We start from the raw sequence: 26,256 nt of genomic DNA, 5'->3' as shown, positions 1-26,256 counted from the left end.
ATTGCGATAACTCCATCCCATCGCAAATACCTGAGATTTCTGGTAGGCCCCAATCACTATCAGTACAAAGTGCTTCCATTTGGCCTCGCGTCTGCACCACAAGTCTTCACAAAATGTCTTGTAGTAGTTGCAGCCTTCCTCAGGACTCAAGGTGTTCACGTCTACCCCTATCTAGGCGATTGGTTGATCAGGGCTCCCACTTAGCAAACTGCTCTGTCGTCCCTACATCTTACCTTAAACACTCTGATTTCGCTAGGATTTCTCGTCAACTACGACAAATCCTACTTAGTCCCATCTCAAATTATCATTCATAGGGGCAGACTTGGACACCTTGCAGACAAAAGCTTTTCTACCTAGACAACGAGCTCTCACTCTCATCTCTTGCACGCCGCTTTCTCATCCTACTGGGACACATGGCGTCCTCAGTTCAGGTTACCCCAATGGCCCACCTAGCCATGAGAGTCATGCAGTGGACTCTATGGTCACAATGGACTCAATCCATTCAGCCCCTGTCGACCATTGTCCACATCACCGACTCACTCCGTCAGTCTCTTGCCTGGTGGAGAAATCAGATCAATCTCCTCCAAGGCTTTCCCTTCCAAGCTCCAGAATCTCAAATAACTCTCACCACAGATACTTCCAACCTCGGCTGGGGAGCCCATGTGGCCAATCTGCAGACACAAGGAACTTGGTCTCCAGAGGAAGCCAAACACCAAATCAATTTCCTGGAGCTTTGAGCAATCAGATATGCCCTCAGAGTATTCAGGATCGCCTCTCCAACCAAGTCATCCTGATTTAGATGGACCACCAGGTGGCCATGTGGTACATCAACAAACAGGGAGGCATGGGCTCCTACCTCCTGTGTCAGGAAGCTGCGCACATATGGGAGGAGGCTCTCTCCCACTCGATGTACCTCAGGGCCACCTACTTGCCAGGAGTGGACAATGTTTTGGCAGACAAGCTAAGTCGCACCTTTCAACCGCATGAGTGGTCTCTCAACCTCTCAATAGCGGACTCGATCTTCCAACAATGGGTTACCCTCAAATAGACCTCTTTGCGTCAACTCAAATCGCAAAGTAGAGAACTACTGCTCTCTCACTCGCAGCCAACACTATCAGCCAAGAGATGCGTTCTCCCTCTCTTGGGCAACTGGTCTCCTATATGCATTCCCTCTACTTCCACTTCTCTCAAAGACTCTCGTGAAGTTACGTCAGGACAAGGGAACCATGATCCTGATAGCACCTCACTGGCCACGCCAAGTGTGGTTTCCAATACTTCAGGATCTCTCCATTCGCAGGCACATTCCCTTGGGAAAGGACCTGCTTCTGATTACGCAAAACGATGGGTGCCTATGCCACCCCAATCTTCAAGCTTTGTCCCTGACCACATGGGTGTTGAAAGGTTAATCCTTCAGCCACTTAACCTTTCTGAATCAGTTTCCCGTGACCTGATTGCTTCACGAAAGCCTTCCACATGAAAATCCTACCTTTACAAATGGAACAGGTTTCAGTCATTGTGCTCTTCTCAGTCCCTTGACCTCTTTACCTGTCCAATCACAAAGTTTTTGGACTATCTCTGGCACTTGTCAGAGTCAGGTCTAAAAACTTCCTCCATCAGAATGCATGTTAGTGCGGTGGCCGCCTTCCATAAAAGTGTCGGGGATGTTCCCATATCAGTACAACCCCTTTTAACACATTTTCTGAAGGGCTTGCTTCACCTCAATCCTCCACTGCGCCCTCCCGCCCCTTCTTGGGACCTCAGCCTGGTTTTGGGTCGGCGCATGAAACCACCATTCGAGCCTCTCCAATCCTGTGAACCATGCTATCTCACATGGAAAGTGATTTTCCTTTTGGCAATCACTTCGGCTCGCAGAGTTAGTGAATTACAGGCCCTAATTACTTATCTGCCTTACACTAAAATTCTGCAGGACCGGGCAGTACTCCGCACTCACCCTAAGTTCTTGCCTAAGGTAGTATCAGAATTTCATCTCAATCAATCCATCATACTACCTACCTTCTTTCCCAGGCCCCACTCAAACCCAGGAGAGCAGGCTCTGCATACCCTTGACTGTAAACGGGCTGTAGCATTCTGTCTAGACCATACAGCTGCCCACAGGAAAAGCACTCAATTGTTTCTCTTTCCATTCCCTTAAATTGGGGCAGCCTGTGGGTAAGCAGACTTTCTCCTCCTGGTAAGCGGACTGCATATTCTTTTGCTATCAGTAAGCAGGCATTCCACTTCAAGACTGTGTTAAAGCACACTCTGTGAGGACCATGGCGACTTCAGTAGCACACCTACGCTTTGTGCCGCTTCTGACATTTGCAGGGCTGCCACCTGGAGTTCTCTCTATACCTTTACAGCCCACTATTGTTTGGACAAGGCCGGAAGACAAGATTCCATCTTGGGCCAATCTGTCCTGCGTAACCTATTCACAACTTGTCATACAGACACCCTTCCGCCTGCCCGTTAGGGTTCAGGATGCCTGCGACCAAATTCCACCCCACTCCTTGTGCCTATTGCACATCTTGGGTACATTTGGTGCATGTTCGGACATCCTCAGCTCGGTACTCACCCATATGTGAGGGCTACCATCCTGCTTGTCCTGTGAGAAAGCAAGTGTTGCTTAATTGTAACAGGTGTTCTCACAGGACAGCAGGATGTTAGTCCTCACGAAACCCGCCTGCTGCCCGCGGTGTTGGGTTCGTTACGTTTTCTTATTTTATTTTTCGGCACTACCTGTAGCTTTGAACAAGACTGAAGGGGGACCCCCGCTGGCTGCAGGGTTAGTGGCATGCTGGGCATGCCCAGTAGGGGCCAGTCAAAGTTCTAGAAACTTTGACAAAAGTGTTTCGTGATTGGGCTCCATCCTGTGATGTCACCCATATGTGAGGACTAACATCCTGCTGTCCTGTGAGAACACCTGTTACAGGTAAGCAACACTTGCTTTCTCTGATTTACCATCAAAACAGGTTTGGCTGTTAGGTACTCTGTGGTTTATTATTATTTTATATGTTTTATTTTAACACTATTAAGGCTTGTTGATGTTAGAATCGGCTTTATGTATCTTCTTTTATGCTGTTTTCATTTAATTATGTATGTTTTATCATATATATCACCTAGCATTTTTGCTTAGGTGATTAAGAAATTTGTAATAAAGATAGTGTATCTAGATTTCTAGAAAGCATTTGACAAAGAGACTTCTTAGGAAATTAAAGAATCATGGGATAGGGAGCAGTGTCCTATTCTAGATTGCTAACTGGTTAAAAGGTAGTAAACAGAGTAGGGCTAAATGGTAAATTTTCCCAATGGAGAAAGGTGAATAGTGGAGTGCCCCAGAGATCTGTTCTGACCACTGCTTTTTAATATACAGTGGCTTTCAAAAGTATATTACCCCCTAAAAAGTCATCAGATTTGTGTAGATTACAAATGACACACAGATTATTGCAAACCAGAATGCTCTGAAAAATGCTGCTTGCATAAGTATTCAACCCCTTCAGACTAGTACGTGGTAGAGTCCTTTTGCTGCAATATCAGTCTTAAGTCTATTGGGGTAAGTTTCTATCACCTTTGCACACTGGGAGTGATTTTTGCTTTTTCTTCCTGGCAGATTTACTCCAGGTTGTTCAGGTAGATTGGATGATGCCTATTGACTGCAATTTTCAAATGGATCTGGACTTTGACTTGGCCATTGTAGAACATTCACCTTTTTGCTGGCAATCACTCCTGTATTACTTTGGCCTTGTGCTTGGGATCATTGTCCTACTGAAAGGAGAACTTTCTTCCAAGTTTTAGTTTTTTAGCAGATTGAAGTAGGGTGTCTTGCAGTATCTCCCTGGATGTTGCACCATCCATCTGTCTTTCAATTTTAACAAGATGCCCAGTCCCTGCTGAGGAAAAGCATCCCCACAACATAATGCGACCACACCCATACTTTACTGTTGGGATGGTGTTTGCTGAGAAATGGGCAGTGCTAGGTGTGTGCTACACATACATGTTGATTTTAAACATGTGCATGTTATAAAATAGCCATGTCCCATGCGTATGCACCGGGAACCGCACACACGGGCCTTTTAAAACCTACCCCATAGTGTTTTGAATGTTGACCAAAAAGCTCCATTTTTGTCTTATGTGACCACATAACCTTAATACACAATTAGATGGGTCACTCTGATGCTTTCTGGCAAATTCCTGACATGCTTTGATGTGGTTTTTCTTCAGTAATTGCCTCTTTCTAGCTACCCTCCCATGCAGGCCAGTTGGATACAGAGCTCTTGCTATGGCTGACTGGTGCAACTCAACTTCTTTCTCAGCCACAGAACTCTGTAGCTCCTTCAAAGTGATTGTTGGCCTCGCTGTGGCTTCCCTCACAAGTCTGTTCTTGCTCCGATGCTGAGTTTTGAGGGATGGCCTTGTTTAGGCAGGTGTCTGGTTGGTATGATGCAGCTTCCATTTCCTCACAATTGATCCAAAGTGCTCAGGGGGATAATTCAAGCACTTGGATATTATTTTGTAGCCTTTTCCTATCTTGTGCATGTCTGTAACTTTATCTTTAATTTCAGTAGAATGCTCTTTGGTCTTCATTTTCACAGTTTTCTTTCCTATTCACAGCCTGACCAGTAGTACTGCAATTAGGGGGGTCTTTTATCCAGAAAAACTGGCTTTTAATGATTCACAGAAAGAGGTTAATTGTTAAGACTATCTTCCATCTGTGTAAACTTGGAGCTTCCACAGCACAGGGGTTGTACACCTATGCAAGCATTTTCCAGTTTTTAATTTTATTTTACAAAAAACGCAGAGAAATACTGGTAATGAATTGTGACTTTGAACATTTACTTTGAGCATACTGGTTTGCAATAAACATACTGTCTGGATCAATATGTATAAGTGTCATTTGTAATCCACGTGTGCATTTTTAGGGCAGTCAAATACTTTTGCAAGCCACTGTATTTATAAATGACCTGGAAATAGGAACAAGTGTGCAATGTTGAATTTGTTGTACATTGCCTAGGAAGACTATCAGGCAATTAATACATTATTTTAAATAAACGAGTAAGGTGAGAATTTGCCAATGACACACTTATTCAAAGTTTTAAATCACATGAGGATTGTGAGAAATTGCAAGATCTTGCAAAACTGGGAGACTGGGCATGTAGATGGCAAACAAAATTTGATGTGGACCAGTGCAAAGTGATGCACATGGCGAGTGCTATTTTATTTTATTTTTTTTTTGCTGCCCTGTGTGAAAGTTTACTGTGCTGCCCCCCCTCCCCTGATTCATTCAGTGCCTGTCCAGGGCCTATCAAATAAAGCCCAGCTCCGTCCTGCAATCTATATTTTTAAAAACTGACAAGCCCCCCCACCCCATGGATTAGGAAGTGTATTAGGTGCCCTAGGTAAACCTTACAGCCTTGCACATATGCGCCCCACACACTAACACACACTCCCACACCCTTTACAGACACAGATTATGCATTTATAACAAATTTTACATGAAAAAACATTCAAGAGCACAGTCATCTGAGGCAAAAATAATTTACAAGATGCATAATATATTTACATGCACTCCTTTGCTGCCAACCAGAAAACTGCAAAAAAGACACTTGGAGCTCCTATGGAATTAGATAATATAATATATAATAATATAGTAACATAGTAAAGATGGCAGAAAAAGATAAAAATGGTCCTCTAGTCTGTCCAGCTAGCTTCCAAAGGTAGTAACTGCCTCTCCGTGCAGGTTACCCCCAAGCCTTTTCATTCATTCCCATCCTCTAGCCTTTAGAGATCCACAGTGTTTATCCCATGCGCCTTTGAAATCCTTTACAGTTTTAATCTTCACCACTTCCTCCGGAAGGGCATTCCGGGCATCCACCACCCTCTTTGTGAAGAAACATTTCCTGACATTGGTTCTAAGTCTTCCTCCCTGGAGTTTCAAATCGTGACCCCTAGTTCTACTAAATTGTTTCCAATGAAAAGGTTTGTTGTTGACCATGGATCATTAAAACCTTTCAAGTATCTGAAAGTCTGTCATATCACCCCCTGCTCCTCCTTTCCTCCAGGATATACATATTCAACCTCTCCTCATAAGTCATTCGATGGAGACCAGCCACGACTTTGGTCGCCCTTCTCTGGACCACCTCCATCTTGTCTCTGTCCCCTTTGAGATACAGTCTCCAGAACTGAACATAGTACTCAAAGTGAGGCCTCACCAAGGACCTGTACAAGGATATTATCACTTCCCTTGTCTTATTAGGCTGCATAGAGAGAGGAATATCTAATTCTTCTGGCTTTAGCTATCGCCTTGTCACATTGCTTTGTTGACTTTAGGTCGTTAGACACTATCACCCCAAGGTCTCTCTCCTGCTCCATGCACATCAGCCCTTCACCACCCAACACATACAGTTCTTTCGGATTACCACAACCAGATGCATGACTCTGCACTTATTGGCATTGAATCCCAGCTTCCATATCTTCGACCACTCTTCCAGCTTCCTTAAATCCTGTCTCATTCTCTCTAAACCTTCTGGCGTGTCCACTCTGTTGCAGATCTTAGTATCATCCGCAAATAGACGAACTTTACCTTCTATCCCTTCCGCAGTGTTGCTCACAAAGATGTTGAACAGAACCGGTCCACCACCGATCCCTGTGGCATTCCACTTAACAAAATTCTCTCTTCAGAGTAGGTTCCATTTACCATCACCCACTGTCCTCTATCAGTCAACCAGTCTGTAATCCACGCCATCACCTTGGAGCACATGTGTGTTGGATGTGAGCTTGGCCCTCAGAAAGCCATGAACAAACAGCATTACCATTACAATATAGTAAACCTCCCATACCAAAACAACCCTAACAACCTTATCTATGAAAAGGCAACACTGCACATATTAAACCAGGCCCTAGAACACCAATAAAAGTTCTTATTAGGAAACCAGGCTGCTGTAGATCCCTACACAGAAATTACATGCTAGCAAAATACCTCACCTCTGTCACATATGCAGAACACAGAGAGACCCTGACTAAATACAGAATGAAGAGATCATAAAGATTAAACAGAAACGTGCTGAGAAGAAGTGAACTGGAACCCACAACAAGCCAGCCTCTATATGCAGAGCAACAATGGAAAAATAGAAGCATTACCATTCTTCATAAAACATTAAATAAATCAAGAAATATAAAACAATTATAATAGTAAAGTCCCTCATAAAAAGAATATTTCAAACCATTTAATGAATAGACTATTAAATTTCCCAAACACCAAAAAATTTTAAAAAATCCAATTAAAAATGTTCTATTCCCACCTCTCCCCCCCCCAAAATGTTTTAAAAGAGCAGAATCAGATTACACCCAATAATTACAACTAATAAGGATTTAAAAATATGCTCTCCATACCTGTGATCTTCTGATTTCCAGTCACCATGAGATTGTCGTGGATTGGGGGAAATAGGGCCACACAGATGTTATCTTCTGTCTCACACACGAGCACAATAACATTCATTCTCTCCCTCCCTCTAACAAACACAGGCTGCCTCTCCCTCACCGGTACATTGTGTCACTGGCAAATTTGATCAACTTACTTGATTTAAAATAATGCATTAATTGTCTGATTTGATGTACATCAAATTAAATATTGCATACGTATTCCCATTTCCATGTCATTTATAAATACAGTGGCATGCAAAAGTATTTGGACCCCCCCTAAAAAAAAAAAAGGTGTGAATTACAAATGACACACATAGTTACAGACAGTATGTTTATTGCAAACCAGTATGCTCAAAGTAAATGTTCAAAGTCACAATTCAATATTTCTCTGCATTTTTTGTAAAATTAAAAACTGGAAAACACTGCTTGTATAAGTATTCAACCCCTGTGCTGTGGAAGCTCCAAGTTTACACAGATGAAAAATATTGCCCTAACAACTGGCCTTCTTCCTGTGAATCATTAAAGGTCAGCTTTTCTGGATGAAAGACCCCCTCCTAATTCCAATACCATTGGTCGGACTGTAAAATCAGACTCTCCGGGTATGGATATGCATGTGCACACGCCCATGCACAGCTTCTGCTCCCTCTCCCCCACCCCAAGCAAGAAGATCGGTGGGCCGTACGGCCCTAAGATAGCAGGAGGCCTGCACTTTCTCCTTATTCGGCCACCAGCTTGTTAGGCTCAGTCTGTGGCCCTCGGCCTCTCCTGCTACCGCCAGCCTGCTGCCTCTCCAGGTGTGCTGCTCCATGCAAATGCACAGTATGTACACCTGGTGGCGCTGGGCCTGATATACTTAAGGAAGAGTAACACAAATTATAGCTACACAATGCAAGATTCCAGGTTAGGAGTCACCTTTCAGGAAAGGGATCTAGGTGTCATCAGTCAAAGAATTCAAAGGGCATGGGATAAACACTGTGGATCTCTAAAGGCTAGAAGACAGAAATGAGATAAGCGTGCAGGGGGATAACTTGCTGATACGGCGGTTATTACCCTTAGCAGAAGGCATGGAGATTACTATTCTTAACCAATATGCTTTTAATGTAACATCGTTCTCCGCTTAAATGGCAGAGGGATAAGAGGAATTTGATTCAGACAACAGAGGGCCCCGACTTCCCTGGTCTTCGATACTGTTATGCGAACATAAGGGAAAAAGCACAAGACTGCTTCTGTGGCCAAGTTCTAAAGGAAATGAAGAAAGCGTGCATGGGGGTAACTTGCTGGTGCGGTGGTTACTACCCTTAACCAAATAAACTTTTGATGCAACTCCAGCATTGCTATCTGCTTCAATGGCAGGGAAAAAGGGGAATTGGATTTAGACAGCAACTATAGAGGGCCCTGATGAGCATGGGGTTAACCAGCACAGTGCAGCGGTTACTACCCTTAATAGAAGAATGGGATTACTACTCTTAACCAATAAGCCTTGATGCTATTGCAATATTGCTGTCTGCTTCGAAGGAAGGGAGGTGGGGGCTGAAAGGAAAGAGAAATCTGGATTCAGGGTCAACCAACACGAGCCATGACTTTTTTACAGTCTGGGATACTGATGCTCAGAAATTAAGAAAAAAAATCTAGGACTGCTTTTATGGCCAAGTCCATACGCAAAGCACATCAAACAAAACTGACATACATCGGGATAATCTGCAGGTGCGGCAGATACTCCCATGGGAAGCTTGCTGGGCAGACCGGATGGACCATTGGTCTTTTTCTGTTGTCATTTCTCCGTTTCTATCATTGGAAACAGAATGCTGAGCACACTGGACCTTTGGTCTGAACCAGCCTGGTACATCTTATGGTCTTAGCTGCCCATATTCTTGCGAGGATCAGGACCTTGGTGCCCTAATTTCCTTAGGCTAATAATAGTGGGATTGACTAAATAGGAGGAACTTTTAGAAACTTTCAGGCCGATACAGAACGGTGCGCTCAGCCGAGCATTTTTGACGCACTATTATTACCCCTTATACTGTAAGGGATAATAGCTTGTGGAAAACACGCGGCCAACCCCCCCAAAACTAATAGTGCTCATCACATGCAAATTCATGTTGATGAGCCTATTAGTTAGTCACCCAAAATACAGAAAGTAAAATGTGCGGCCAAGCCGTGCATTTTACTCTCAGAAATTAACGCCTGCCAAAGGCAGGCGTTAATTTCAGACAGCACCGGGCAAGTGTACAGAAAAGCAGAAAAAACTGCTTTTCTGTACACCCTCGGCTTAATATCATAGCGATATTAAGTTGGGAAGCCCCAAAAGTTAAAAATAAATCTTTAAAAAAAATGTCTGCCCGCGGGTTGGAAAATGGATGGTCAATGTTGCCGGCGTCCGTTTTCCGAACTCGTGACTGTCAGCGGGTTCGACAACCGACACCAGTAAAATTAAGCATCGGTTGTCAGACCTGACGACAGCCGCCGCTAATAAGGAGGCACTAGGGACGCGCCCAGGAGAGGTGCCTGGGCGCGTGTCGGGAGAGTGGGCGCTGGCCTTGGAGCGCCGGCTCTCCCGTGGAGTTTACAGAATTGGCCTGTTTCAGCACTAAGGAATTGAATTAAAAAAATGTTTTCTCTTCTGTTTGTACTTGTCAAATACATTCTCAATCAGCAAACAAGCATTAATTAACCATAATGCATGGATGAGGTCACCCAATAGTGCCAACATGGATCCAGCTCTCAGACTGCAGTAAAGATGTATTGAACATGTGCATGAATTCCTCCACGTGCACATTGCCTCATAAGCCCCTCAGAGCTACTGCACGGACATATCCCAGTCTCTCTCTCAAAATATTTTTGGCCTTGGTGCAATTTTACTGACTCATTGCTGCGGTTTATTTTTTCTGCTGCTACTTCAGCAGTCCCTTAAATGGAACTTTTAAGTTCTTACAAATAAAACCCCCCCAACAATTAGATGGGTATGGAAAAGCCCAAGGCCAGGAAGCCTGCAGTCAGCGACTTCAAGGTCTGCATCTGTGGCTGCCGGGTGTTCATCATGGATATGCACTGTCTTCTGACTGCTTGGGCCCAGACCACGACTCTTCCAACTGCTACAGCTATGGTGTGATATCCCCTACAGCCTAACAACACTGCGTTTGGAAAATGGAATCTCTAAGAAAGTTGCCGGTGGGGAAAAGTCAGAATCCTTTGTGCGAGGCTAAGCAGTGGAGCCATTTCTTGACCAGAAGCAAAGCATTATTGAACTTGTTACAGGTTGTCAAGATGTTAATCTTCCCCCTTTCATTCCGCAAGCAAGAGAAAGCTCCTCAATGGTGCAGAAGTCTGAGGTTCTGGGTGAGGCACTAAGAAGAGTAATTAAATGATACAAGGGCCTTTGAGGCCATCACTCTTGAAACCATCGGTGCAGGGATCTGGCAGAGCAAGCCCTCCTTGGCACTAGTCCCATCTGCCTTCATGGTGCAGAAGATCACCAATTTACCAAGCCATTTATTTTACATGGAACCATGGCACTGTCCATGTTGTTGGCACTGTGAGTATTCTAGGCCGCAGTCAATATACTCGGCCCAGCATTGTGGCAGATTAGAACGCTTTAGCACATAAGCCCAAGAATTCCCACTCCTGGAGCTATGGCTTGGAAGGAGGCATAACTGGCACTGTCCATGAATCAAGGGGCTATTTGAGAATTATAGACACAACTGTCACAGAGTTCTTCAAAGCCAGCCACTTCCACAGCAGATGCTGCTGCCACGTCATAGTGTTCTTCTTTGGCTTTGTAGGCAGCCTTTAGTGAGTGAGCTGATTTGGGTTTTTGAAGAGAGTTTCTCAATCTAACACTGGCACAAAAGGTAATCCAAGCAGTTGGAGCCTGGCTGTGGAAGCTAGTGAAGAATATTTTTGCTTCCTGAAGACTGGAGAGGGAGATTAGAACCTCTCCTGTTCAAGATGGATACAATTTTCTCACAAAGTGGGGATGCCGGAAGTCCCACAACATTGAAGACCTCTCCTCAAGAGCTTCCAATATTGGAAGTAAGTTCTCACCATGACGTGATGGATTCTCCTCCTCCAGGAGAATCCTTTCATAAATTGGAAGGGGAAGAAGTGGGATCATTTCCTTCTAAGTTACTTCTGGGCTTTCACCCTCAAACCAGCAGAGATCTCTTCAGTTACTTTCATCATTATCTGGCTCATGGCTTAGTGTTTCCATATGGTCTGAAAAAGAGGAAGATTCCATGGGGATTCCTTCAGTTTCCATGCTGCACTTCCTCAACATAACTCTCCTTTGGAAGATCTCTGCTGCTCCAAGTTTTTGGATAATCTGGCAAAGACATTGTCCATCCATTTCAGGAAAGCAAAAGACACAAAAGAACAAATGTCTTTGGGCTTCTTCAGTTTCCATCAGACTCCAGGGCTGACATATCCTCGAAGACCTACAGATGAGGATATGGCAGACGTCAAACATTGTGTCTTCTGGTGGTCCAGAAACTGGAGCTGAAGTACAGAATTCAGGCGTCCCCAGGGTTTGTGGTGGTCCAACTACTGCACCACTCTGTGATAGCACATTTCAATGCTGATTCCACTAAGTACACTTACGATTACACTAATATGTCTCCTGAGAACTCAAAAGCATTGGATACGGCTGGGAATAAAGATCTTCGAGGAATCCATGCTGCTTGCCTGAGTATAGCTCACCAGCTCTATAAGGTGCAGAATTTGTGCGAATGTTTGTAAAAACTAAAATCTTTGATATAATCATCAGACCCAGAGTAGGTAGACAGCCATGGAGCAGTGAAGGCCATGGAGGAATGAGAGAAGCACTTCATGTGTTCTATTTATAGAGCTTTTGATACTGTGGGTAGAACTCTGGCTGCTTCCTTAGGAGCCTGAAGGCTCATGTGGTTGTAAATGAGTGACCTCTGAGAGGACATGCATAATCATCTTGCAGATGTACCCTGTACATAGCACGATTTATTTTGCAACAAAGTTCAAGAGATGGTGGCTCTGATTTAAGTAACATCAATTCAACTTAGTCATTTATCAGATGCAGCCAACTACCAGCCGACTCCTACCCGATGCTGTACTTTTCTTACAAGCATCCATTCTTCAAGACATCCTTTCTGCTCTTTTCAGTGTCAGAGGTCCTCCTATTCCTCAGCAACTGCCCACTCAAAATTGACATGTGAAAAGGCATCAGCCAGATGCTCAGCAGCAGATGCCGCCTAAGCTCAGGATCAGATTTTGAAGACTTTGAAACCCACCTTCCCTGGAGGGGGGAAGGGTTCAGTCTTTTCTCCCAGAATGGCTGTGTCACCAAGGACCAGAGGATCCTGAAAATTGAGTATAGCTACCGCTTATGCTTCTCTTGCTCTCCTTTGACCCAACAGATTTCAGGCTTCAGCTCCAGTCCTTCTTAATTTGCCCAACTGCAGCTGAAGGTGGAGTTACTTCTTCAGCAGAAGGTGGTTGAACATATCCCTTCTCAGGAGTGGCGCCAGGGATTCTATCCCCAGTATTTCCTAATCCCCAAAAAGTAATGTGGTTTAAGGCCTATACCTTTTGTGCTACATTGAAGCATCGGTGTACTCTATGCATATCTACCAATTCTTCCATCTGCCAGGACTGTCCAGAACATCCTTCAAGACGAGGAAAAGAATCTTTGTAGTACGAGCCTGGCTACAGCAAGAGTGGCATCTATATCTCTTCCTTTAATTCAGTTTCCTGTTCCATTGGGAACAACTCCAAGGAAAGCAAGCTCTGCCATTGCTAGTCCTTACTCCTCCCCAAAGAGGTGGAGGATGTTCTGATTTTGCCAGGAAGCTTTCAGTATCTATTCTGCCTCTCGTCCTTGGGCCTTAGCATCTCCTCAGAGTTCATCTCCGTGTCCATGAGGCATATCACCAGCAGGTGGAAGGGGCTCCACTATCTCTCCACCCTTTTAGTATCAAAGTTCATGAAAGGGCTGTGACATTCCAAACCTCCAATGCCTTGGGATCTCACTATAGTCCTAACTCAACTCATGAAACCTCCTTTAAAATTCAAGGCGGTAGACTTTTAAGTTTCTCATCTAGAAAGCATTTCTTTTGGCTGTCACTTAGGCATAAAGAGTAAGTGAACTACAGGCTCTAGTTTCCTATTCACCATACCTGCAGTGTTTTTTTCATAAGGTGGCATTTGCGTTTCACATTCATCGAGCTATCGTGCTACCTACATTATTTCCGAGACTTCATGTGCACAAACCAAGATGGACTTTTCACTCCTTGAACTATAAGAGAGTCCTGGAAATCTACCTAAAGAGGGTTTAACCTTGCCATCAGGCTTCTCAACTGTTTGTGTCCTTTGATCCCAATAGATTGAAAAGGGTAGTCAACAAACTGTCCAATTGGCTAGTGCAGGGTTTTCCAATTTTTCCAAACCCAAGGCACACCTACAATGTTATGTGATTATACCAGCTTCCATGGGGCAAGTAGTGCAGACATGAAGGGCATGCAAATGACCAAAAGAAGAGCTAGGGAAGTATGAAAGCCTCACTAGTCTACAGACAAAATGTTTAAAAAAGGGAGAGGGGGCACACACACACATGAACCCATCACAGTGAACCAGTTCCCTATATATACAAGTGCAGGAGGAGGGAGAAGTTGGGATGATGCAGGCAGCCTGCTTGGTTAGTTACCTTGACTGCTGCATGTGGCTGCCAGAATTACTTCATTGCTGCTGCTCTTAACATTCAGAATGTCACATCCAGTGCTCAGTGCATGCTCTGTCTCATTCAGCCTGGGGATGACAGGCTGGAAGATCTCAATGGAGGAAGATGAGGTGTGTACACCGTATGTGCTGCACAAGTTGGCAGCTAGCTATCCATGCCCTGCATGCTGTCCCTTACTTACCACTCTCCAGGGCTCATGCTTTAGCTAGAAAAAAGCATATATTATACATGTAGTCATAGAATCTCCTACATGTTTAAGAGCCATTGTTGTGAGGTGCTGAGAGCAGAGCCCAAATGCTGGTCTGGATCTGAACATCAGGCAATGGTAACTTTTCTGTGGCACCTCTGATCAGATCTGAAGGCACATTTGTATGCCCATAGCACATTGGTTGGGAAGGACTGGGCTAGCGGCCTGTATAGCACACTGTTACATGCTGGTTGGCTTCTAGATTACAGACTTTGTTAAGGCTCATCAAGAAGGCCATGGTGACTTCAAGGGCACATCTTGAGGCCACTTCTGTTGAAGACATTTGGAAAGCTCCTTCTTGGTAGTCTGTTCACACCTTCACTTCCCACAAGTCTAATCCCATTACTGTCTGGACAGTATGTCCCAAGGAAACAGTAACTTTGGACAAGCAGTTCTGCGCAATCTGTTCACCCAGTAGCTCACTGGGTGGGGCTGGGTCATAAGTATTTGCTCCACTTACAACCCTCATCTTGGGACTTCCCATGCGTAGTGGCCAATTCATGCCTGCTTGTTGACTGAGAGAGAAAATTTGTTTACATGTAGACAGCAGGCTGAATTAGTCTTACTTAATACCTACCCACCTCCCTGGAGAGTAGACTACATCACTAAAGCTTAAGCTCTGAAAGAGTCTGAGAGGCTCACGAGGCACTGTGCGTGACTTCCACACATGCTTAGTAAAGTCTTTACTGAGCTCTGAAAGCTGGGTCTGTGTCTGTTGACATCACCCACGTGTTATGGCTAAATTATCCTGCTGTCTATGGAGAACCCTGTTTACAGATAAGCAAGCTTGCTTTCCTTAAATGTTAAAGCTCAAGCAAGTAAAGCAAAACCACTGTTAAGATGCAAAATTAGCTTGCTCGCAATAGCAGCTTATCTATTTCTTGGGTCTTTTTCTTTTCTTGTAATAAAGCAGCAGTACTAGATAAAATACTTCAAAGTGAATCCAGAATGGTAAAGCCTGTTTCAAAGAGAAAATGTATTTCATGACAGTGCTGCTTTCAGCAAGGACAAAATAGAGGAAAGAACAAGTGAACACTGAAGGATCAGTAAGCATTGCAGATTTCAGTGCAGATGGCTTTCATGTGTTTTTCTTTTTTTGGTATGCCTGCTATAGAGTGGTGAGAGGTCACAGACACAGGCTGAACCTGGTAGTGTTATTTTTCTTGGTGTCTTAGGGAGCACTCTGGGTGAGATGAAATAGCTGTTAGATTGGGCTATGTTTAAATTTAAGGTTTTTTTTTATATTATTGTATATCATTTCCTATTGACTCTGTTGCCTGACTTCATACTCAAAGTAGGGAGTGAGGATTAGCTGAGTAACAGGGTTACATTTTTATTGTTGGTATAGTCTTCCCAATTTGGTACATCATGCTCCCTGTCTGGCCTTATTCAAATCCAGCCTAAAATCACACCTTTTTGAGGGGCTTTTAAATTAACATCATTCTCCTGATACCACCCTTGTTGGTGTTAATCACTTTCAATAATAAATTAAACTCCTTAATTCTCATTTTTCTGGTTTGTCTTGAATAAATTTGTAAGCTCTGCTGAGAAGGGACTGTCTCAGATGTAGTTGCATAGTGTTATATGACTAGTGGTGCTACAGAAATGACATGAGCCAGAAATTAAAAAAAATTTTTTTTTTTTTTTTAGACATATCAGTGGTGTTTTGATATGCTAAAGCATGAGATTTTACTGGCTTATTTAATTGATTTTGGTATTAGTGGGAACATTAATTGGTTTCGATCCTTCCTTACAGCTTGGAGAATATTTTTCGTTGCGGTCAGCAGTATCTACAGGAGTACCTCAGGGATTAGCCTTGTCCATCACCCTTTCTAATGTCCCTTATGAGGCCTATTTGTCATCTTTTAGCTGATTTAGGTTTTAAGATATATGCTGACATTTAGTTCTTTTCCTATGGTTGACTCCATTGACATGTCCTTATTGAAAATAAAAAATAATTCACTGTATTCCACAATGATTATATAAACATTTGTGTCAGAAGCTTTCAAAAACATCTTAATTTTTGGCAAGATTTCCTAAAGATGATTTACCTGTCTGTATTCATTTTGATGGTTATAATGTTCTAATAGCTTCTCGAGACATGGAATGTGGGTGTAATTTGACACAACATTTTTGTTAAACCCCCATACCAAGAAAGTTGTGCATGGCATCTCTTATCAACTTCATATCGTGCAACATTTACGGCCCTATTTATCGTGCTCAGATTTTCAAGCTGTAGTTCAAGTTTGATACTAAATTTTGATTATTGTAATTATGTCTTACTAAGTCTTCCTAATTCCAAAATGTGCACCCTCTAAATTGCTCAAAATACCAGAGCCTATATAATTGCTGGAGTTGAGAGTGCAACACATTACCCCAATTCTGAAGTCATTACATTGGCTATTTTTTGGCGGGTCAGGTTTAAAATTTTAGTGATAATTTTTAAAGTGTTGCATTCTATCCATAGTGCCTATTTCTACTGAAAGTTTATATCCCATGCCACACTCTAAAATCTCAGGGAAAAAATCTATTAGAGGTCCTATCTGTTACATCCTTTTGCCGCTATGAAACTTGCGACCGTACGTCTGCTGTGGCTGAGCTGGAACTATGGAATAGTTGCCTGAAGACATTTAAGTCTGAGTCCTGGATAACATTTTTTAGAAAAAAAGGTAAAGCCCACATTATTTAAAAAGGGTTTTAATGAGGAATGCTGATCAGGTGTTTAAGCAGAATCCAGCATTTGTCATTTTTAGCAGGATAATTTCATTTTAATCAGTTGCAGGTATTTATTTTAGTAGATTAACAGTTTTACATAGGTACAGGATCTCCTTTCAGGAGGTGATTTATTTCCTAAATAATCCAACTGGCTTATGCTCAGTGTCCTATGTATATTTTTACTTTCGTTGTCTTGTTTTGCTTGTTAAGTTTTTTTTTTAATTTTCAGTGCCCTTTTAACGGTTTTATGGGGTTGTATTTTATATAATTATGAACGTATAATTTGTTGCTTATGGGCGACTTACAAATTTTATAAATAAAATAAATGATAACCAGTAGTAGGAGGGTGAGAGAGAGGGGAAGTGGCTAGTGGCTAGAGTCAGTTGGGAGGAAGGAACTGAGGGAGGAAAGAAAAACTGGTGGGTTACAAGGGGCTGAGAAAGATGTTAGAGAAGTTCAGCTGGTAGGGGAAATTGAGAGAATCAGCTAGAGGGGGTATTTGAGAGAGGTGATAAAAGGGGTCTGCTGAACTGGGAAGAGAAGGAAACTACCCCACCAGTTTGTTTGTTTTGGGGGGGCTGGTTACGAAATATTTGATTGTGACAAAATTGAATCATGTTGACTACAAGTTTGGGAAGTCCTGCTTTAAACACTGATCTTCTGTGAGCTTAATAAAAACCAGTATGGAGGAAAAAAAAATGCTCTGAAGGATTTTCTTAGTTTTAAACTGCCAATCATTTCACAACTGCTGCCTTAAAGCCAGAGTAGATTGGAAAAGCTTGAATGCCTGCTCCTGTTTGGGCAAGTGTAGTATGGGGTGGGGGGGTGTTAATCACCTTTCTGGATGCATCCAGTGCACTCTGTTTTAAGCTTTGTTCTTACAAGCCATGTGCTCCTGTGAGAGGGATTTTTACAGGATTAGTAGCCGTAGACGGCAAGAGCTTTTGAAGTTTAAAAAAAAAAATGTATGTTGAATTTATGAATTGGGAAAAAAAAACCCCCAACTGCTGCTAATTTTCTGGGCAAGGCTCAGGCTGCATGCAGGTGGCCAGTGGTGAACATAAGTCACCTAATCAATAGTTAGTAATAGCTTGCCACCCGAACTGAGAGGAATTTCTACCAGTCTGGTCCTTTTAATTCTAGAAAACCAGTCACCCTTAGGTGTTCTTGCCTAGCTCCTCTCTCCCTTGTGAATCAATAGTACAGCCAGGCTGCTGCTGTATTTAATCAAAACCTGTCAATTGAAGTATGGGTGCAGAGTTAATAGCTGATCCAGTTATCTCTTAAAAGGTGAGCTTTGGCTGCAATAAAAGGCGTGCATCCTATAAAAATAGGAAGCGCTGAGATATAAAATACATGTGGATAATAAAAAAGTAAATCTGAGCGTAAGATCAACAAGGAGAGAGTGCTGAGCTACTGCTCGCATGTTGGCAGTCTGAGGAAGAAAGATGGTAGTGTTCTTTTACATTAATAGCTAACTCCTTTTACCTAGGAGCAGGAATCGGAAACCTGGTGGGAGGGAGAGGCACTTTATTCTTTTCATTGCTTTCAGTCTCTTAATTGTCTCAAACATGTGTTAGAGGAAAGAATCCCCTCACGCCAATCTCTCTCTTTTTTTTCCCCCTTAGTCCCGGGCACAGTCCGCAGAGTCTCCGAGAAAAGAAGCCACCAAGAAACCGGTTTTGGGCAAAATCGGCAACCTTTTCAGCTCCACCCGAAGGCGAAGCAGCACCAAGAGCGTCCCGGGATCGCCCGTCAGCCCGAACGGCGAGAAGCCGTTTTCTCCTACCAAGGACTCGCCCGTGCCCAGGGCGGCAGCAGCAGCAGCAGCGGGGGGCAGGGGGGCAGCCCGCCCCCCCGCGCCGGAGCTGCCCTCCGATCGGGAAGGAGAGGAGCGGGAGCAGCCTCCCGGAGAGACCCCCCCGTCCCCAGCCTCGGACGGCTGCAGCCCGGCTCCCGGCGGCCAGCAGAGGAGCGCGAGGCAGGCCGCCGGCACGCCCGGCAAGAAAGGGTCCGAGGCAGCCAGGGGTCAGGGCAAAAGGGGCCCGGCGGCCAAACCCAAGAGCCCCAGCACCGGCAGCCCGGCGGCGAACGGGAAGAAACCCCCGCTGGGGCCCCGGGGCAGCGCCGAGGCCATCGCCGCCGCCACCTCAGGAGCGCAGCCTGCAGACTCCCAGCCGGACGGCTGCAGCAGCCCGGATCCGAGTCCCTCTGGGGAGAGCGGCTATGCCAAGGCCAGGAGCTGGCCCTCCACCCCGGAAGCCAGCCCGGCCACGGTGCTAAAGGTGGACATCTACCTGAGCAAAACCCCGGAGGAGGCGCCCCTCCTCTCCCCCGAGGGCATGGAGAGGGAGAGGAGGCCGAGCCTGGGCAGCAGCGGCGGCGGCAAGAGATCGGGAGGGAAAAAGAGGAAAGCCCTGAAATCTGCGGAGCCCGAGGCGGCAGCTGCTTCTGTTCCCTCCTCCCCTTCGGGCAAACAGGAAGCCAAGGCATCAGGTGAATCAGAGAAGAGCAAACAGCCCCTCCCCGTCGTGAGCCAGGCAGCTTCTCCGGCAGAGCCGCCGCCACCGCCCCCCCGATCCGTGTCCAGCACCGAGGACGCGCCCCCGCTCGGGCGCCGCAGGACCCGCAGCTTCGGCAAGAAGCCCGAGGGCGAGCCCGAGAAGCAGCAGCAGCAGCCGCCGTTGCCTCAGCAGCAGCACTCGGTGACCATCGTGCAAGCGCCGCGGCATCAGGGCGCCGTCTTCACCGTCTGCAAGCCCACCGTCACCTCGCAGATCAGCCTGTAAGTGCAACCCGTAGCCTTAAGATGCCGTCGTAAATGCAGCACTTAGCGTTACATAAGCAAAAGTACCCCCCCCCCCCCCCCCACCCCCTTCCCTCCTTGCATGGCCACCACAAGGCTTAAGAATTTGGATGCGTTGTTGTAGACAGGCTGTTTAAATTAATGGCTTTCTCTAAACAGTCTGAAGGCAGCTTTTTAACGCTTTCCTGCTGGCGTGTTCAAACCTGTCGGGTTAGAAATATCCAACTTTCTTCGATTGAAATTGAAAGTGGAATGTAAAGCTCTGTTAGTGGTGAAGAATACCAACATATGCATTTTTAAGAAAATGTTTTGTTTTTAATGTCGGGAACTTCAGTCTCAATGTTTTTGTTTAATGTTGTTCATTTCAGTGTATTGCTTACTGATAGATGACAGGAAATATGTCCAGTTTTTAAAGCTTTATATAATATAAATGTTCCACACCTTATAGATTCAGATGTTGGATATTTTATTGGCATGATAATTGGTACATGTGTTGCCAAAGTAATGCACAAAGCAGTTAAAGTAAAAGAAGAGAGAAATATATAATAATAGTAAAACAAAATTAGCACAATAAACAGACCCTAGCCAAAAACAGACTTAAGTTAGAAATATGCAAACAGAAACTGAGTTGAAAATCTCAAGACTCAGAATGCAGTCTAACACTGGAGAAATAGAAACAAATGCATTTTCTATTGTACTGTGCGAAATACAAAGATTTACCTTTCCAAAGCTCAGAAAGAAAATTTAAAAAATACTTCCTACCTAAGAATGAACAGGAAACCTCTGTATAGTCCATAGAGAAACAGATATCCTGTGTGACCAGCTCAGAAACTTAACTGACCAGAGACAACAGTGATCAGAACCCTGAAATTGTCTGATTCTGCATGGTATGGTGACTGAAGTATAGTTTCTGTGTAGAGATCTATAGCTGTGTGACGTCTTTTGTTTTCCTAGTAGGCGGTGCATTGGTGTTCTAGGGTTATTGCTGTGTGAGTCCAGGGAGTTTGCACTGTTTTGGTAAGGCAGGTTTGTGCATAGGTGTGGTGTTCTTTTGTGTGGTTACAGAGTGCTTGGTAGTGTCACTGTTACTGAGTATACAGAATTTGAATAGTCTGTTCTTTACATGCTGAGTAGTCAGAGGAAACATTCTAATTCTGCTCTGCTCTTGTTGTCTTTGGGGGGAGGTCCTGTGGGCACAGATATTCATTTGCAGAACTTGAGGTGCAGAGTTTTTGTTGGAATTCTTTCCCACTCTGTGTACTTTGGGCTAATGTTAGACCCATATGACTGGTTGAATGATGCTATCAAATGTTTTACATAGTAGTTTTACTGGGGGCTTGATACTAGCCAAGGGATTTTTTATATTGCCTCTAGGGCCAGCAGAGGTTTTTCTTGTAGCATCTTTATAGCCGATTTTAAAATTCTGACTCATTTAGTACTTGGTAATTTGTGTTGGAGATTGATTATTTGGCTTTTACTTTTTATTACCAGCTTCAGTAGATTCTGAACTCCATGCAGATATCAGCTAAGATCAGTTAATGAATGATGTTGAATACAATAAATGTTTTGGTTTAGGTCAGGTTAGGGGTCATTTTATTTTACTTTTTGGGCTTTAGTGGGATAGGATTGGTTTGATGGGGCTTTGGGTTGGACTGGGGTTACTTGGTTCATGTTATGGGATGGATCTCTGGTGTAAGTTTATTTATTATGTATAAGTGGCATATTTTAATATTTTGTAAATGAATTCAAGTGTTTCATAGCTGCAATTAATAAGTATAAATACCGTAGATGATTTCAAAGAGCTGTGCACAGTGCTAGCAAGAAATGATTTTAATTTTTCACTTGGCAATTCAGGTTTATATATATAATATATACACACACACACACACGTGTGTGCGTGTGTATATACTTATACACACCCGTGTGTACACATATATAGACATATATAAATGAAAAAAATCCCAGGAGTGTGGTACCATGGCCCATTGCAGGGCTCTGGAGAGCAAAAGTGTGGCTTGAAGCAATGCTGCCAGGAGCTGCGGATATGGGCCATAGAGCCAAAGAGAGCATCACCAGGAGCAGCAGAGGTAGAGCTGGGAGAGGAGGGAGGTAGGTAAGAAGATGATAGAAACAGAAGGAATAAGGGAGATTTTAGTGTGTTAAAGCTCTTGAATTCTCTTAACTAGCCACGATCACTATTATCAGCTTCTGAATCCCATGAAGGAATGACACAAAATGACAGTACAGCATGAATGGAGTTGGGGAGGGACAGTTTTTTAAATATAGGAAAGGTGCCCATCGTTTTAGTTTTCATGTATAAAAGAAAGAAAGGAAATGGAACAGTAAGGACCAGCCATTAGTAGAGCTGAGATATGAGCAGGCTGCTGCTTGGAATAATCTGGATAGCAGTGCATGGCTTGCTGAGGCTGGCTTGCGTAGAAGATCTGTAACGTATGAAACAGACAAAGGCCAGATCATGTTCTTTTCCGTTTATTATTTCATGGGTGTGAGTGAATGCCGGAAGTGCATTTATCTTGTAGCTCTGTGCCTGAGGCTGTTGAAACTGTAGGCAGTTCCATTAAACTTTGATCATTTACTGAACAGCTTTATATAATGGCTTTCTTCAGCTGTGTCTCAGATGTCTTTGCAGATGGGTGAGCTGCCATATTTTGCCAGGCTAACCATTCTTTACTGTTGCCTTGAGGCAGCATGGGGGTATAAAGAGTGTCGCCCTCTATCGAGACATCAGTTCTTAAGTAAGTTTGGAGCTGCTGCTCTGGATGTCGTCTTGCAAAGATTGGTTAACAGGACAACAGACCTTAGTGGTTCCATGTGCTAATCTAGAGTAAGACATCCTTCTTTGCAAGAAAGTAAGGAAAAAGTGTTAGAAATCCTTGAATAAAAATTCATATACAAATATTTGAAACCCCACCCTTAGTTATATACTCAAAATCCCAGCGGTGGTGACTAAAAAGCATATGTTGCTATTAACTTGGTAAAGAAACCATAACACGGTGCAGCACTCTAAATCAATGTACAGGACACAGCCCCGCTTTGGTGGATCAGATTAAATGTTTTGGCGGGAGCTGAAGATAGCGATTTTGAAATTAGAAAATTCATGAAATGCTGTAGAACAAGACATCCTAATATGAAGCTCTGGTGGGATAGACCCAGGAGTGACATTTAGAAAAGGTTTCAACACAGAAAAAGTGGTGGATACATGGAATGGCTCCCCAAGAGAAGGCAAAACCAGTGATGAAATTAAAGAGCCTATGAGAAGCACTGAAATGAGGCTAAACCAGCAACCAACCTTGGTCCCTGGCAGTGTACCAGGAATTAAACTGGACAGACTAGATGGGTCTCCCAGTCCTTATGTGACTTTTTCTCAGTTTCTGTGTAACAGTGAATGTGTCAAAGATTGTGTTTCTTGGAAATGACTGCTGCTTTGAGGCATGCGAAGGGGTGGAGCCAAGAGCACACTGGCCCTATCAGAGCAGGGCTAGAAATTTTGCAATAGCCAAACATTTTTTGTGGATTTCCATAGCAAAGGTTAAAACAATTTTAAATGTTTTTATTTTTCTTAGATTTTTTATATTCTGCTTTTCCGCACTTCAAAGCAGATTACATTCAGGTACTATAGGTATTTCCCTATCCTCACAGGGCTTACAATGTAATTTTATACCTGAGGCAACAGAGAGTAAAGTGACTTGCCCAAGGTCACAAGGAGAAACAGTGAAATTTGAAACCTGGTTACCCTGGCGACTCCTCCTGCCTAATATTGTTTTAAATTAGTTGTATCAAATAACCCTGAAAGGGGAGGCAACAAGGATTGGCCACTGGCTGAGACAGGATGCTGTGCTGTGCTCGGTGGACCTTTGTAACCCAGCTAGGCATTTCTTAAGCTCTTATGTTAATTTACTGCATGTGTGTCTCAGAAGCAAGACAAAATAGGTCTTTAAATGTAATACACCATTTCCCTTTGATTTGAATTAGAACTATGGATTGTATTTCTTTCTCATACTTGTTTTTTATTTGCTCTTGATATTTGTGACATATTACTTAGGCTTTTTATATACAGACTATCTGGGACTGAGGGCATAGCCTCCCCTTTTCCTTCCTTGCCATCCGAGGACATGGAAGCGAAAAGCACATTGGAATTATAATGTTTATTTTCTTGGTTACTAAAGGAATATGTTTTTTATTACCTCCATTTGGATTGTAGAGTGCACAACCTTTTGCTTTTTATTCTCCTACTTTTTTTTAATGTCTGGTTTATTTGAGTTTTTGGCAGCTCCTTTGACTTGTACTCTAGTTCATGTTTCTCATTCCTGGTTGTATAGATAAGAGAGATGGCAGGAAGTCAAACCTTAGTTCAAACTATGCAGTTATAAAGAGATGAAGTGCTTTTAGCCAATAAGAAAACTCACTCAGCCACACCCAGTTGTGATGTTTTTATGGGTGAATGGATGTAATTTTTCACTATATTTCTAGGTCTGTCTATAGATCTAGATGTATGGATAGTTTCTCTTTCTTTTCAGTATACTGAAAAGTGGGCAAACATTTTTCAAACAGGGTCACATTATAGATGCTTATTGGGGCTGGGGGGTTCTCCTTAGAACTCTGAGCACTGGGGGGGGGGGGGAGAGAAATGGGGGACAAGGGGGGTTACAATGGCAAATATACCGCACAGTGAGAGAACCCAAGCAGCAACCATACCAATAAAAAACAATAATAATTTAAAAAAGTTAACGAACAGAATAACATCCCATCTTGGATCTCAAACGGGTCAACCATCACTTGAAGGTGACTAATTTTTCGAATGGAAACCTTAAGCTCTGTAATAATGTTTAGTGCAGTTGGGGGAATTTCTGACCTCCTTGGATCTGTCAGAGGCTTACCATCATATTCCCATCTGATTGAAACACCAACGCTTTCTACGCTTTGCGGTGTTGCGTCATTTTCAGTTTCAGGCACTGCCTTTTAGTCTAGCCACCTCTTCCAGAACATTTTTGAAGATTATGGTGGTGATAGCGGTGGCCTTGTGAAAAGAAGGAATCCTGGTGCACCCGTATTTGGACAACTGGCTGATTCAAGCCAGGTCCGAGGAAGAGAGCTGCCTGATGACACACATGTGATCTCCTTATTGCAGGACCTCATTTGGGTGGTGAACCTGATCAAGAGCAATCTTCAACCATCCCAGTCATTGGAGTATCTTGGGATCCGGTTCTACAAGGGACAGGACAGAGTTTTCCTACCGGAAGTTCGGATCCAGAGATTGATGTCTCAAATGAGTCAGTTAATGAACACCATACACCCGATGGTGTGGTCCTACCTAGAAGTAATCGGTTTGATGGCAGCTACCCTGGAAATGGTGCCGTGGCAAGGGCGTATATATGTCTTCTTCGGTGCTCTCTGCTATCTTGTTGGAACCCGCAGTCTCAGGATTATGCGGTTCGGCTTCACTTGCCAATGGAAATCTGCTCCCACCTCCAGTGGTGGTTGCAGGAGGATCATCTGAGAAAGGGAGTTCCCTTGTCCTCTCCCGCCTGGTTGGTACTCATGACAGATATGAATCTCCACAGTTGGGGGGCTCACTGTCTGGTATTAACTAGCCAGGGGCGCAGAATGCTGAAGAATGCCACTAGCACATCAATCGCCTGGAGGCCTGGGCAGTACGACTTAGATGCTTGCAGTTTAGCCACAGTCTGCGGAATCAAGCGGTTCGTGTGATGTCAGACAAAGTGACGATGGAGGCCTATATCAATCGCCAGGGAGGAATCAAGAGCCAGCAAGTGTCGCAGGAAATAGAACAGCTGATGGAATGGGCGGAAGGTCAATTGCAGATGATCTCGGCTTCTCACATTGCAGGAAAAGACAACTTAAGAGCGGACTTAAGTTGTCTTTTCCTGCAGGGAGAGTATAGACTCAGGTATTGTCGGCCAAGGCGATTCAGCTGATTGTGGATTTCTGGGGTCTTCCATTCCTAGACCTGCTGGCAAATTCTCGGAATGTGAAGGTTCCTCATGTCTACAGTCGCAGGAGAGAACTGTGGTCCCTGGGAATAGATGCTCTTGTACAGGTCGTCTTTATGCCTTTCTTCCACGGCCCTTGCTGGGCAGGATAATTTGCAAAATCGACCGGATGGTATACACCCCAGAGTTCTGAAGGAACTAAAAAATGAAATTTTAGACCTATTAGTAAAAATTTGTAACCTATCATTAAAATCATCCATTGTACCTGAAGACTGGAGGATAGCAAATGTAACCCCAATATTTAAAAAGGGCTCCAGGGGCGATCCGGGAAACTACAGACCGGTTAGCCTGACTTCAGTGCCAGGAAAAATAGTGGAAAGTGTTCTAAACATCAGAA

The 26,256-nt window shown here is 43.8% G+C and overlaps 1 protein-coding gene across 4 annotated transcripts in view; it reads left to right on the top strand.

The window, feature by feature from the left end:
* The window catches only part of CRYBG1 (crystallin beta-gamma domain containing 1), a 479,364-nt gene that overhangs the window by 177,944 nt on the left and 275,164 nt on the right, over nt 1-26,256 (top strand). For 3 of the 4 annotated variants that reach the window (XM_029595327.1, XM_029595329.1, XM_029595328.1), the window contains one exon: nt 18,710-19,866. In XM_029595327.1, the coding sequence (XP_029451187.1) occupies nt 18,710-19,866 (1,157 nt within the window). Of the gene's footprint in view, nt 1-18,445; nt 18,533-18,709; nt 19,867-26,256 lie in introns of those variants that run through there. The other variant, XM_029595330.1, reaches the window with a different exon arrangement.

Source organism: Rhinatrema bivittatum, chromosome 3 (genome assembly GCF_901001135.1).
Source record: "Rhinatrema bivittatum chromosome 3, aRhiBiv1.1, whole genome shotgun sequence".
NCBI lineage: Eukaryota > Metazoa > Chordata > Amphibia > Gymnophiona > Rhinatrematidae > Rhinatrema > Rhinatrema bivittatum.
Note: the sequence above shows the minus strand (reverse complement) of the source record. Positions and strands in the feature narration are given on the sequence as shown.